Source organism: Emys orbicularis, chromosome 2 (genome assembly GCF_028017835.1).
Source record: "Emys orbicularis isolate rEmyOrb1 chromosome 2, rEmyOrb1.hap1, whole genome shotgun sequence".
Classification (NCBI taxonomy): domain Eukaryota; kingdom Metazoa; phylum Chordata; order Testudines; family Emydidae; genus Emys; species Emys orbicularis.
Genome location: NC_088684.1, coordinates 234,428,245 through 234,442,585, shown reverse-complemented (window position 1 = coordinate 234,442,585; position 14,341 = coordinate 234,428,245). Strand labels below are relative to the sequence as shown.

At 41.3% G+C, this 14,341-nt stretch overlaps 1 protein-coding gene across 1 annotated transcript in view; it reads right to left on the bottom strand.

Annotated features, from left to right (window-relative positions):
- OSBPL3 (oxysterol binding protein like 3) overlaps positions 1-14,341 on the bottom strand; it is a 119,456-nt gene that overhangs the window by 14,207 nt on the left and 90,908 nt on the right. The window contains exons 15-17 of the mRNA XM_065398601.1: positions 9,084-9,334; positions 4,862-4,999; positions 2,003-2,066 (exon numbers count right to left, since the gene is read on the bottom strand). Coding sequence (XP_065254673.1) covers positions 2,003-2,066; positions 4,862-4,999; positions 9,084-9,334 — 453 coding nt within the window. The remainder of the gene's footprint in view (positions 1-2,002; positions 2,067-4,861; positions 5,000-9,083; positions 9,335-14,341) is intronic.

The window sequence follows — 14,341 nt, the reverse complement described above, 5'->3', positions numbered from 1 at the left end:
GAAAAATGTAGCATGAGAATCTAGAAAGTTTGGATAACATTTGTACCAAATGAGGAGTTAACTGGAAGCTATACCTATGGTAGTCAAGGTACAGATACTGCGATGGTAGGCGCTTTAGAAGAATAGAGAGCTCCAGATTCAACCAAAGATCAGCAGATATCAAAGGTCTCCTTAACATGTGACAGTGGAATAGGCAACCAAAAGTTTCAGTTTCATAATGAGGAAAAATGGTTCCCAGAATACACAGCATGGTCAGAACCCACTCTCCTGCCTCACAAAATTTTAGTGATGTCATTAAGGAGAAAGACGTGTCAGAGTCAGCTTAGAGGACAGAGTTACAATAGAAAAGGCAAGGTAAGGTGGGGACAGAGGAGCAGAAAGAGGAATATTCTTCAGAAGACCCCCACAAAAACTGTCACTCAGCATCCAGTTCCTCCAAACACACGAATGACCAAATCCCAGGAACCACAGCTCTCTCGAGAGGAAAGGAGCCTCTTAAATTTAGAAAGCCTGAAATACTCCATCCTGACAGCCTTGCCAGGCTCAGCAAACCCTGGACTAGACCAAAGTTCCCTCCTTTTAGCAAAGGAGGATGTAGGATTGGGAAACATTCACACCATACAAAGAACTTTTCTCACACATTAGCTGCTTTAGGATTAAATTTCTTGATATTTAGAGTTCCACACATGATGAGGACTGTCCTGTGGGAAGAGGTGGCAGCCTTAGCCCCTGCATTCTCCTAGCAAAATGCGAAGTGTTGTCAGAGTCTCTAACAGCTCATCTGACCACTTTTTAATGAACTACATGTGCCCTGGTTTTGTCTTCTCAGGCACCCAAAAGGAAACTTTAGATTCTCACTTACAAGGCCAGATTCTTTCTGGAGGAGCATTTTGTTCTCACAATGCACAAGATGTTATCATAGCCAGAGATGGTATTTAAAAAACCAAAAACACAACCACCCACGTGTATCAGTGTCTTCAGTTTTATTAGACCGTTTCTGCCTTGCCATGATGATACTATCCAGTCTTCACTGTACATTGTCTGGTCTCTTTTGCCTGAACTTTTAACCATTAGCTATTTCAGGTCAAGAATAAAGGACTCTTGTCTTGTATTTATTTGCAAGGCAGAGGAATATGTTGAATGATCAAATCTAGACTAGTAAAAGCCCCAATTATTTTAAATATGAGCACGGGTGTAATAACTATACTGAAGGCAAGCAACACAATTAAAAAACAGAGTTAAAAGTTGTAGCCCAGATAAGTCATGCATTGTCAAACCTCTCACAGTCAAAGGCTTTAACTCAGTTATGGGGACATGGTTAGGTCCCATCTACCCTATTTCTTACACTATGAAGTATATTGGTCAAGGGAAAACCCTGTTGTAACTAGGTCCCATGACTTTGCCATGGTTGTAAGACAGGTGAGGTCTTTGCACTCATGTTTTTTGGAAAAATTGGGAATCCCAAGACAGGAGCTAAGGAGTCAAACCACACAAACGCCTGCCAGGTCGTAATGATTTCCTTCTCCACTCATGGTCTCAGTTTTTAAAAATGGTACATAGGTTTCTCCATTGTCTTGTCCAAATCTCTTAGGCGTGGGTGGTGGGGGGAAGAGTGGAATTAAAATGTGGTAAATCCTGCAAATGAATCAGACCAGGCCAAGGGTTTAGCCGCTAGTTTTCTAGTTCTAATCACGTTTAATTTTTTTAAAACTTGAGATGCAACTTTTCCCAGTGCTTTAATTAAGCTACAGAACAACATTTCCAGATTGTTTTAGAAATGCAGACATGTGTACTGGTAAAATATCATTCGTTATTGTTCAGGAATGATTACACAAACGCTATAAAAGGCATGCCACAGTCTAGGGGCTGAAATTGCCTAGAGCAATTCTAATATTAACAGCTGGGGAAGCCTGCCTTTCTTGATCTTCTGGATGTTTAATGTTAGACATAAAATGAAGCTACTATGAAAATGACAGCAGTAAATTATAAACTAAAGAATTACCTTGCCAAAAAGCAAAATTCACAGATTCAGCATGACATGCAGATATTGGTGGGTGATGACTGACCTAATTGGAGGAAGGGGAAAAAATGCATTAACAATTTACAAGTTCATTTGAATCTGCTTACATTTTTTCATGTATGAATTTTATAGCTTAAATGCCTCGTTTTCCTTTCATAAAATTTTGTCCTCCAGGGGAGCTAGTAAAATTAACCAATAAGCACTGATGATTAAAAAGGGTTGTGGGAAGAGGGATCTCAAGCAAATATTAAAAAGAAAAGACCTGTGACATTTGTGGATTGGGTGAACTATTAACTGCATATGTTGCATAGGGTCACTAATGTGGTAATTACATATGGCCTGAGGACCCAAGAATGTATTACCAGTAGCCACAAACAGATGTGCAGAAACAAAGGATCAAGTTCACCTCTGGTGTAAGCAGAGTAAAGGGAAAATTGGCCTCATTTTCAAAGGTGCAGATACCCAAAAATCCCATTAACTTCGATGGAAACTGGTGCTGGTCAGGACCTCTGGAAAAATCAGGCCACATAACCACATCTTCTAACAATAGCTGCTACAATATATATGGTCTTCTGCACTTGTTGTTCTTAGCATAAAACCTCAACCACAGCATTTCCTCAGTACTGGGCATGTGTAGTTGCGTAGACCTGAATTAGGGCAACCGCCAAATAACACAGCCAGGGTTGTAAAAAATAAAATAAATGTGATGTTGCAGAGAATGAAAGAGGAGTGTGGTAAAGCGACCACACAGAGTAGAAGCAGCAGCCATCACATTCACATTCATTTCTCGGTAGATGTGAGTAGGAACTGTGCTAAATGACACACACATTCAATGCCAGACAAGTAACAGGAATGAGACAAAGAGAAATTTATTTCTGTCAAGAGTAAATGCATGCTACTTGGAGTCGCATTTCTGTTTTAGCTGGACATGTAAATAATGCAATTTATTTTCTCCTCTGTTATAATTTCTCTTATTCCTTATTAAATCCTTCTCTGTGTTTTCTATAAAGGCATTCAGGTCCTTATTGAATACCCTATTGCGGGGAGTCTCAGATACAGCCAACCTTTAACACTGTCCTAACCCACACTGGGGTGATAGTCTCCTTCTCAGGTGGCACTGCATAAACTATATTTAAAAACTAGAGTGAATGGGCTAAATATTTACACTGGTTACAGAGCAGAATTATCCTCATTTGTTATCTGTATTATAGTAACACCTAGAGGCCATAACCAGGTGCTGGCAGACACCCGGCAAGCAACAATCCCTGCCCCAAAGAACTTTCAATCTAAATAGATCAGACAAGAAGTTGGCTGCCCTGCTTGCTGCAGGTTTTGTTCTTCCTGTATTTCTCTGTACCTGCCAACTGCTCCCTCACCCTCTTGCCAGTAAATTCACTCTATTACCTTTCATTTATATTTAACATACTGCACATAGTGGAGTGTCTCTGTCAGATAAAGCCTCCATGATGGTTCTTAGATTCCTACCAAGTTAGAACAAGCAGTTAGTGTTTTTATTACTTGCTTTATTAGAGTTGCCAATTTTGGTTGGATGTATCCCTGGAGGTTTCATCACATGACATAATCTTTAATTCCTGGAGGCTCCAGGACAATGGCAACCCTATGCTTTATACATGGTAGCAGGGCAAATCCTTACACGTTAACTCAAATTACTGTGACATTGCAACAGCAGGCCTGATTCACCGCTTCATTACTCTAGGTTGGTTTTATGCCAGTGCAATTTACACGAATCAATGGGTTTCATTGCCATAAAACTGGAGAACCAGGAACATGAATGGAATTTTAAATCTGATTCTTGCCCTACCCATTCCCATATTTCCATCTCAGTAATGCCTGTGACTCATTTCCTGGGGCTAGGTTAAGATTACATAGCACTTTTTTTGGTCGTCTGTTTAAGATCTAGTGTTCCAGGTTCTGCCTTTACAGTTTTTTCTTAAACTTGTTTCTTAATGGATTCTAATTTAGGGCTACCTATGACCAAAGTCCTACAATATGCACAACTTTTTCCCAAGCCTTTTTATCACATCTAGATGAGCTGAAACAGTTTTTAACCTGTTACTTCAGTGAATACCATAGTAACCAAATCCCCTCCCCCCCTTTTAATTTAGTGCTTCAATAATCCCACGTGCTTTTGGTATAGCCCAGTTTTCAACCTGGTATTATACTTCCTATACTTTAGTCATCTTCCTGTCTGGAGATTATTTGCAGAAATACTCAGACTCTCTTTGCCTAGCTGTATACGGCCTACAACTACATGAGGTGAGATCCCTGATCTTACAGGGTAAGGACCCAGTCAGTACCTGAAGATATACAAAGACAAGCCAGCAGGCCACCAAAAGTAGTGTTGCTGGTTGGACAGTTGGTTTATTGCAGTATGAGAGGGCACCATGCTGAAAATACCATATGCAATAACAAGGCCTGGACTATTACTGATTGTTAAAGATCACATGAAACTTTTCACAGGAATATGAATATTTGCCCTAGTCCAGGCCAGTTTTCAATATAGGCAGCTGGATTTTTCCTAGGGAAGTTCTTCTATTACTTCAAGTAGATAGGCTGTTATTCTTTGCTTCCTGGCCATAAACTGGTATGTAATGTTAGTACTTCTATAATGGCTGCTACCATGTTCCACCCCAGAGGTGGAATTTTAGCAGATAGTGAAGTGCTCTCTATAGTTCATAATTCTGCAATGTCTTCTGAAGATGCTATATATGACTTATGCCCACATTCTGTGGGGAGTCCCAGAGGACTGCTGCCAAGCATACAGAATTAAACAGTCTATTAAGTGAATAGTGGGACAGTTAAATGCACAATGTACAGTACCTGTTCTGAAAAAAATTGGAAGCCCTTATCTTCCCGGACACATTCATAGGTTTCTCCAAGCACTGGATTAAATGGCTTACTCCCAGCCCTGTAGTAACTGGATGCATATGCAGATGCTGCAAAAGCAGCCACGTACACCTGAGAATAAACAAGATTTTGCTTAATTGGTCACTAACAGTTTTCATTATACATCTTTATCTTTTAATTTTATGCACAAAAGAGGCCTCATACAGATGCCAGATACACACATTTGCAAACTGCAGAAAAATGTAGTGTATACCTATTGCAAGCCAACCTTTAACACGAGCATTGAGGTGTGACTCAGCTTGCAGAGTCATTTCAAGGCCTTTATTAAAAATAGGAAGGATCCAAATCCATAAAAGATTTAAAATGTACTTCAATTTCTCCTTTCACAACTATGCAGGAAAAAACTGAAATCAGAGGCACACACCAAAAATGGAGAGAGAGAGAGAATGAATGAGAATGCTGGATCAAAGAATACTAGAGCTGTTAGTCTGCAGTGTTGTAACCCTGTTGGTCCCAGTATATGAGACACACAAAAGCTGTGTCTATACCAGCACTTTTGTCAGCAAAACTTCTGTTGGTCAGGGGTGTGAAAAAATACCCCGACTGACAAAAGCGCCGGTATAGACTGCGCTATGTCAGTGGGAGAGCATCTCCCACTGACATAGCTACCACCACTCATTGGAGGTGGTTTAATTATGCTGGTGGGAGAGATTTCTCCCACTGGCATAGAGCAGCTACACAGGAGACCTTACAGCGACGCAGTTGCAACAGTACAGCTGTGCCGCTGTAAGGTCCATAGTGTAAGAACATAAGAACGGCCATACGGGGTCAGACCAAAAGTCCATCTAACAAAGTATCCGGTCTTCCGACAGTGGCCAATGCCAGGTGCCCCAGAGAGAATAAACAGAACAGGTAATCATCAAGTGATCCATCCCCTGTTGCCCATTCCCAGCTTCTGGCAAACAGAGGCTAGGGACACCATCCTGGCTAATAGCCATTGATGGATCCATTAATTTATCTAGTTCTTTTCTGAACCCTGTTATAGTCTTGGCCTTCAAAACATCCTCTGATTATGTCTACACAGACAATGTTGCCAATGTGGGTGAGGTAATATCTTTTACTGGACCAACTTCTGCTGATGGAAGGGACAAGCTTTCAAGGATTGAGAGGTCAGATATGGAGTGATCGCTTTGTGAAAAGTATTAGTCCATGGGTGATAGCGTGTTTTTGTCTTTTATCATTTTGCTGTATGAGTTCTTTTGAAAGCATAGTGATTATCTGGTTTCACCCACATAGTTGTTGGTACACCATATATCTGACCTCTCAATCCTCACCTTCAAAGGAAACCTACATGACACCTTCAAAAGACAAGCCTGGGAAATTAAATTAATAACTATGCTGGACATTAAAAATCATGGGCTTAACAAAGACACTGCTTATGGCTCGTTTTATGGCCTAGGACTTCATTTTAATTGGTCTTCTATAACACGTGGCCCCTTAATGCTTAACAATCTGTCTCACCGTGTCATCTTCTCCAGAGCTGAGAAAGAGCTCTGTGAAGCTCAGAAGCTTGTCCCCTCCACCAACAGAAGTTGGTCCAATAAAAAAAAGATTGGAAAGCAACTCAGACTATGCCGCCAATTTAAAATGTACATAAAAATGGTACTTCTAAAAAATTGCTTTAAACAAAATGCCATTCCAAAGAACAGAAGCCAGTAAATGAGAAACTGCTTAAAAATCAATTTCAAATTTTATATTAGAAAGTGTCTCAAAACATTAACTCTACGGTAGACAGGATACTGGGCTAGATGGACCTTTGGTCTGACCCAGTACGGCCGTTCTTATGTTCTACAATTGTGGTCCCTAGAAGTATAAAACCATATCCTTTGTCCCCCACCCCTAAAACATGGGGAAAGGGCTCATCTCTCTGTAAGGCAACAGTTTACTGGTCTGTTTAGGTTTCTGTGTGGGGTCACTAAGGCTATGTCTACACTAGAGAGCTGACAGCAGCAAAGCTTGTGTAGTCACTCTATGCCAATGGGAGAGAGCTCTCCAGTTGACGTAATTAAACCAACCCCAATGAACAGCAGTAGCTGTGTCAGTGGGAGAAGTGCATGCATTGCACATTATCCCTTATGACGCTTGGGGGGTGGAATATTCACGCCGCATAGCAACATAAATTTTGCTGACATAAGTGGTAGTGTAGACATAGCCAGTTTGCACTCCCATTTGTCTATTGTGTGCTAACTTTTATCTTGCCAGTTTCCTTTACAATAGCTGGGAGATACTAATCCCCCAAGATAATTATTAGCACCTCTGCAGAATTGAACAGTCTGGAGAATAAAAACTTGGAGGTTATTCTGTGGACCTTGATTCATCTCTCCTTTCCTTCACTGCCTTCCTCTAATGAAACTCCCTCCCCTTTTCCTTTCCGTGGGAAAGCCCTAGACTGTGCTGTAGATGTGCTCCCTCTCAATTCTCAGTACCTCAATCCGTAAACGAAACACTCAGAAGTGGACTACAAGGTAGTGGGATTTCAGGATAGTCATTAACATTAACCCTGCTTTGGGGGTTCTCACGCTGGAGAATTCCCTATCTCTCTTCCCGAATGTAATTTCCCTGAAACCCGAGGACAAAAAAAATTGTCTTGCTTTTACTTCCTCCTAAAAAGGCAATTACTTATTTCCTTTTTTAATACACACTCTCAAGCAAAGAGGAGAGAGAAAAGAATGTCTATTGATAATGGACCTTAAGGCATTACTTACTTTGACCCAGACTCAAGTATACCTCTAGCAAGGACAGCAGAAATGAGGAAGGATCTTTAAAATGGGATTAAGTTTTTGTTATACAGAATTTAAAAGTTTCTGTTCAGGATTGTTTGGATACAGAAGAGAACAGTGACACTTCACCATGAAAGCCATTGAGCTGAAGTGTTTATTCACTTCAAGGGAAACTGCAAAGCATTAGTTCCAAAACATTAAGAATGCTAATAAGGGATTTTAAACCAATCAGAATATATTTATAGACTTAAACATTAATATGAGATTACACTTAGAAACAAGGTATGATTGAAATCCGTTTCTCCCCCCCTTACCTGCCAAGTTCTGAATTCAGAGTTCTGTCTTTCCAATAGTAGACAGCACATGCACACCCTAGCCAGCCCAGCAGTGCTGAGTTAGGTGGTTAGCCCAGGAAATGAAGAAATGTGAAGTCCCGTCTTGGCCGATAAGTAAAGGAGAAATGGCTCTTCAAAAATTTCATTTCAAAAGGGCATTTGTGTTTTGACCAAATACGCATCTCTTGCCCAGTTTGAGATCTCAAATACTTTATGGTGACTCAAAAAGCTTTACACAACAAGTCTGATAAAAAAACGGTAGTTCATTCTGTTAATACTATTGTAGTTAACATTGTGTTGGAAGACCCAGCACGTGTCCTCCCAGAGGTGATGCGTGGGGGGAGGGGAGGGGGATGAGGGGGAGAACATGCGGGATCACAGGCCCCCCTCCTGATTTGCTGTTTGACTTGTACTGAGCATGCTCACACGGACTGAGTATGCTCAGGTTTCAGAGTGGTAGCCATGTATCAGCAAAAAGCAAAAAGAATGAGGAGTACTTGTGGCACGTTAGAGACTAAAGATTATTTGGGCATAAGATTTTGTGTGCTAAAAACCCACTTCATCGGATGCATGGAGTGGAAAATACAGTTGGAAGAAGCCGGCTGCCCTCACTGTGCCCCCCCTCCCCCACTAATTGGCAGGCACAGGTCATCTCTGTGTCCCCCATGCACTGAAAAAGACGTTGCCAAAGCAGAATAGATATTGTGCCATTTATGTTAATCGGGGAAGCATATTAGTTCCACAACAAAACTAAAAAAAAAAAAAAAAAACCCACACATTTTAAACCTTTGAGAGAGAAGACAGCAACACAGACCAGAACTAAGCTTTTCCTTAACTAAATTTGCAGGAGAATCAGATACCTGAGAATGGCTACTCTGTTACGACAATGGAAATTATGTCAAACAGAGATCACAGGAGCTAATTATGTTTTCTTTTAAAAACCTGCCCCTCTGAGCTGTAAGCACAAGAAATGAAAAAGTACTTTCTGGATTCTTAGGCTTAAGAAAATCCATTGTGTTCTGTTTCGGTTACATCTCATGTTGCTCAGTATTGGAAAGTTTTTTTTTTTTTTTTTTTTACCATCCTTTCAAATGAATTCGGGGTATGTGCTGCTTTATCCAGTAGTTCGCTGTATTCCAGTTCTTCACAAAGTCGCTGAAGAGTGTTAAGTGGCTCATTTAACTCAACAGGCATAGCCACCTTGGAGAGATCCTTCCCTATATTGTTTCTCAGGATATTCCATAGGCTGATGTTACTGGTGTTAGGACATGGAGCCGGCAAACACGTTCTCCGCTTGGAATGGCTTCCCATCCCACTTTCAGCAATGCAATCTGGAAGGAAATCCCAGGAGCACATTAAGCAATTCATTGTTTTCTTACAGTATCATCTCTTTTGAAAACACTATGGATGTATTAAAGCATCAGCAATTTCCTTATCTTTCAGACAATACTTCACTCCCCATGTGACTCAAATATTGACTTGTGGTTTGAAGATATCTGCTGTACACTGAGCATTTAAAACAAGATTTTAAACCAAGCAAGTTTTACTGAGATATACATGAAGCATAAATGCTTAAAAAGAATCCCTTGAAATGCTCTGGAAAAGCCTAAGAGTACATCTACACTGCAATAAAACACTTGCTGCTGGGCCATGTCAGCTGACTTGGGTCATGGGGCTCGGCCTGCAGGGCTATACAATTACAATGTAGACATTTGGGCTCAGGCTGGAACCCAGGCTATGGGACCCCAGGAGACGGGAGAATCCCTGAGCCCGAATGTCTACACTGCAATTTTATAGCCCCGCGAGTCCAAGTCACTTGCCATAGCCCAGCCACGGGTGTTTTAGTGCAGTGTAGACATATCCACGGGCTCTTAGAAGTTACACCTCTACAGAGCACATATTATAACTATCTTGTTTTACAAGAGACGGATTCATGTACATTTAAGTAACATAAAAACGCCTTCCTGACAGATCTTCAATTAAGCTGACATTCTTTTCAGAAGACAAAAGTGTGCTTTACAGAACCCAAGTGTGAAAATACCTCCCTCTTCATCTCTTTCTGCTGATTTGATGGACTTCTCGTATCAAGAAAAATCTGTTGCTGTAGGCAAACACCAGATATCTGTTGGCAGGCTTTTCCATGATGCTCAAATACCTCACAAACATTACTGAATTTAGCTTCACGACACACCTATGTGCTGGAGGAGGCCACAGGAGGGCTATGAGTTTACTTAACATTCAAAAGGGTAACTCGCACATCCAAGAGAATGGCTGAGCTCTGTGTTGGGGTGTCAGAGCAATCTGGGCACGATAAATAGTTCCAAGTTTTATAGTAAACGACTTGAGATAGATTTAAAATAAAGCCCCACCACAGGGATAAGCCTTAGCCAAGGGGTGTGTCACAAAATGAACTGGCCCGAGTAGATTACTTGATTTAGCTATACCCTCATCCTATTTGTCTAAGCCATCAGGTATATTCTCCTCTCACCCCTCCCGCTATCTTGCCATCTTATTTTCAATCACGCTGAACAGTGTCTATGTTTCTACAGCGCCCATCTCTGATCCTGGGGCATTTGGGGGCTGCCTCAGTACATCATTTCCTCCTTTTCCATGTTGCCTTCCCCACATGAGTTTTCGAGGCCATGTCCCACTCACAGAGGGATGGATACGACTGCCTCCGTAGTCTGTCTACATTTTGCCTGAAATAGCCAGAGAAGCGTTGCCCATGAAGATAGAGTCAGTCCATTTTTAAAAAGTTTCCCTGCTTTGTACTAACACCAGTAAAACTCCACTGGTGCCTGCAATGGTGAGATGGTGGTAAAAACATAATGGCCATCTACATTACATTATCTAACTCTGCGTCGAGCATGCCAAAATGACACTGTAGAAAAGTGGCACCTGGCTGGACTAAGCTATTGCTGCCAACTTTGCCAGCACTGTTCTATGGGCATCAGTGAATTTCCAGAAAATTGTCAGTGCACACAAAGTCACAGTGCTGCACAGAGCACTCTGCCTCTGCAGTTCTACCAGACACGGATTACCCAAGAATGAAGGACTAAGTTTGAACTCTCATCCCTGCATGGTAGCTATGACAAACAACACACAATAGGTGAATTATAATTTATTGCACATTACTTTCCTGCCTACATGCAATCTGTCATAATGCTAGTTTGCATAAAAAACTGCAAGCATCCAGAACTTGAGAGCCCACCTGGGGTAAGGAAACAATTAACATACTTGTATGACTTCCCTTTCAGAAAGAGGTTGACTCAGACGCTTCCCATGGGGGAGGAAGACAATTAACATCCAAAAAAAAAAAAAAAAAAAAAGACTCAGCCCAAAGGGAAACTGTTTTCCTAGACCCCAGCAGGGAGGAGATATCCTTTGAATAGGCAACAAAAGTGCTAAAAATGTATTCTGGTTCAAAACAGCTCTTTGAAATGGGATGCTGTCACACCCTTTGAAATCCTCAGATTGCATAGCAAGGACTAATCAACTGAACTAAATAGTTTGGGCTACATCCTCAGCTGGTGTAAATTGTTGTAGCTCCATGGAAGTCAACAAAGATACGGCCTATATAAAGCAATATAGACAACTGTAAATACATCAGGGCATACATAATCTGAGATAAACAGCAGATGTCTAGTGTAACCATGCTAATGGAGGCTTGACACCAAGGCTAGCTTTTTCAGTTGGGCACTTACATCCATACTTTGGGTGCCTACATACAATGTTCTATTTCCAGAAGTGCCGATTTTTCAGTGGCTGATGGTTTCCATTTAGCATTCATAGAATCATAGAATATCAGGGTTGGAAGGGACCCAGGAGGTCATCTAGTCCAACCCCCTGCTCAAAGCAGGACCAATTCTCAACTAAATCATCCCAACCAGGGCTTTGTCAAGCCAGGCCTTAAAAATCTCTAAGGAAGGAGATTCCACCACCTCCCTAGGTAACCCATTCCAGTGCTTCACCACCCTCCTAGTGGAAAAGTTTTTCCTAATATCCAACCTAAACCTCCCCAACTGCAACTTGAGACCATTACTCCTTGTTCTGTCATCAGGTACCACTGAGTACAGTCTAGATCCATCCTCTTTGGAACCCCCTTTCAGGTAGTTGAAAGCAGCTATCAAATCCCCCCATATTCTTCTCTTCTGCAGACTAAACAATCCCAGTTCCCTCAGCCTCTCCTCATAAGTCACGTGCTCCAGCCCCCTAATCATTTTTGTTGCCCTCCGCTGGACTCTTTCCAATTTTTCCACATCCTTCTTGTAATGTGGAGCCCAAAACTGGACACAGTACTCCAGATGAGGCCTCACCAATGTCGAATAGAGGGGAACGATCACGTCCCTCGATCTGCTGGCACTGCCCCTACTTATACAGCCCAAAATGCCGTTAGCCTTTTTGGCAACAAGGGCACACTGTTGACTCATATCCAGCTTCTCGTCCACTGTAACCCCTAGGTCCTTTTCTGCAGAACTGCTTCCAAGCCATTCGGTCCCTAGTTTGTAACAGTGCATGGGATTCTTCCGTCCTAAGTGCAGGACTCTGCACTTGTCCTTGTTGAACCTCATCAGGTTTCTTTTGGCCCAATCCTCTAATTTGTCTAGGGTGTTGTGGGTGTTGAGTACCTGTGATAATCAGGAAGCTTCTTTCAATGTCTAACTTTAGGAATGTACATTTGAAAAGTGTGGTGATGGTTTCCTAGAGCTGTAACAGATGGTTTTGCTACACAGTGAGGGAGATAACGGACATGCTGAGCTGTCTTGAGAGCTAGATTTTAAGACCAGATAGGACAATTATGATCAGCTAGTCTGATCTCCTGCAAAACATAGGCCACTGAATTTCACCAAGTGTCTCTTGTATCAACCCCAAAACTTCTGGTTCAGCTAAAAGCATATCTTCTAGAAAGACATCCAATCTTGATTTAAGCTGAAGTGGCAGAGGGAGAACAGGGAACCAGGAACTCGGCATGCACAGAACTGCTAATACAAAAGTTATAGTTCCAACCTCTAACCCTTGTAACCAAATAATAACTCCTTAGTGCAGCTTTCCATGGTCCAGGACAAGAGAAAAGCATATTGATATGATTTTGGTTTTATGCATTTCATGCAATCAGCAAGCTATTTAAATGAACACAATTAGGGCTGTCAAATGATTAAAAAAATTAATTGTGATTAATCACACTGTTAAACAATAATAGAATACCATTTATTTAAATATTTTTGGATGTTTTCTACATTTTCAAATACATTTATTTCAATTACAACACAGAATACAAAGTGTACAGTGCTCACTTTATATTTATTTTTGATTATACGTATTTACATTGTAAAAAAACAAAATAAATAGTATTTTTCAATTCACGTGATACAAGTACTGTAGTGCAATCTCTATCATGAAAGTTGAGCTTACAAAAAAACCTGAATCCAAAAATAAAACAATGTAAAATTTTAGAGCCTGCAAGTCCACTCAGTCCTACTTCTTGTTCAGCCAATCGCTCAGACAAACAAGTTTGTTTACATTTGCAGGAGATAATGCTGCCCGCCTCTTGTTTACAATGTTACCTGAAAGTGAGAACAGGCATTCTCATGGCACTGTTGTAGCTGGTGTCGCAAGATATTTACGTGCCAGATGCGCTAAAGATTCATATGTCCCTTCATGCTTCAACCACCATTCTAGTGGACATGCATCCATGCTGATGATGGGTTCTGCTTGATAACCATCCAAAGCAGTCCGGACCAACTGACGCACATTTTTCATTATCTGAGTCAGATGCAACCAGCAGAAGGTTGATTTTCTTTTTTGGTGGTTTGGATTCTGTAGTTTCGGCATCGGAGTGTTGCTCTTTGAAGACTTCTGAAAGCATGCGCCACCCCTTGTCCCTCTCAGATTTTGGAAGGCACTTCAGGTTCTTAAACCTTGGGTCGAGTGCTGTAGCTATCTTTAGAAATCTCACATTGGTACCTTCTTTGCGTTTCGTGAAATCTGCAGTGAAAGTGTCCTTAAAATGAACAACATATGCTGGGTCATCATCCGAGACTGCTATAACATGAAATATATGGCAGAATGCAGGTAAAACAGAGCAGGGGACATACAATTCTCCCCCAAGGAGTTCAGTCACAAATTTAATTAACGCTTTTTTTTAAACAAGCCTCATCAGCATGGAAGCATATCCTCTGGAATGGCGGCCAAAGCATGAAGGAGCATACGCAAGTTTCGCATATCTGGCATGTAAATACCTTGAAATGCCGGCTACAAAAGTGCCATGCAAATGCCTGTTCTCACTTTCTGGTGACACTGTAAATAAGAAGAGGGCAGCATTATCTTCTACAAATGCA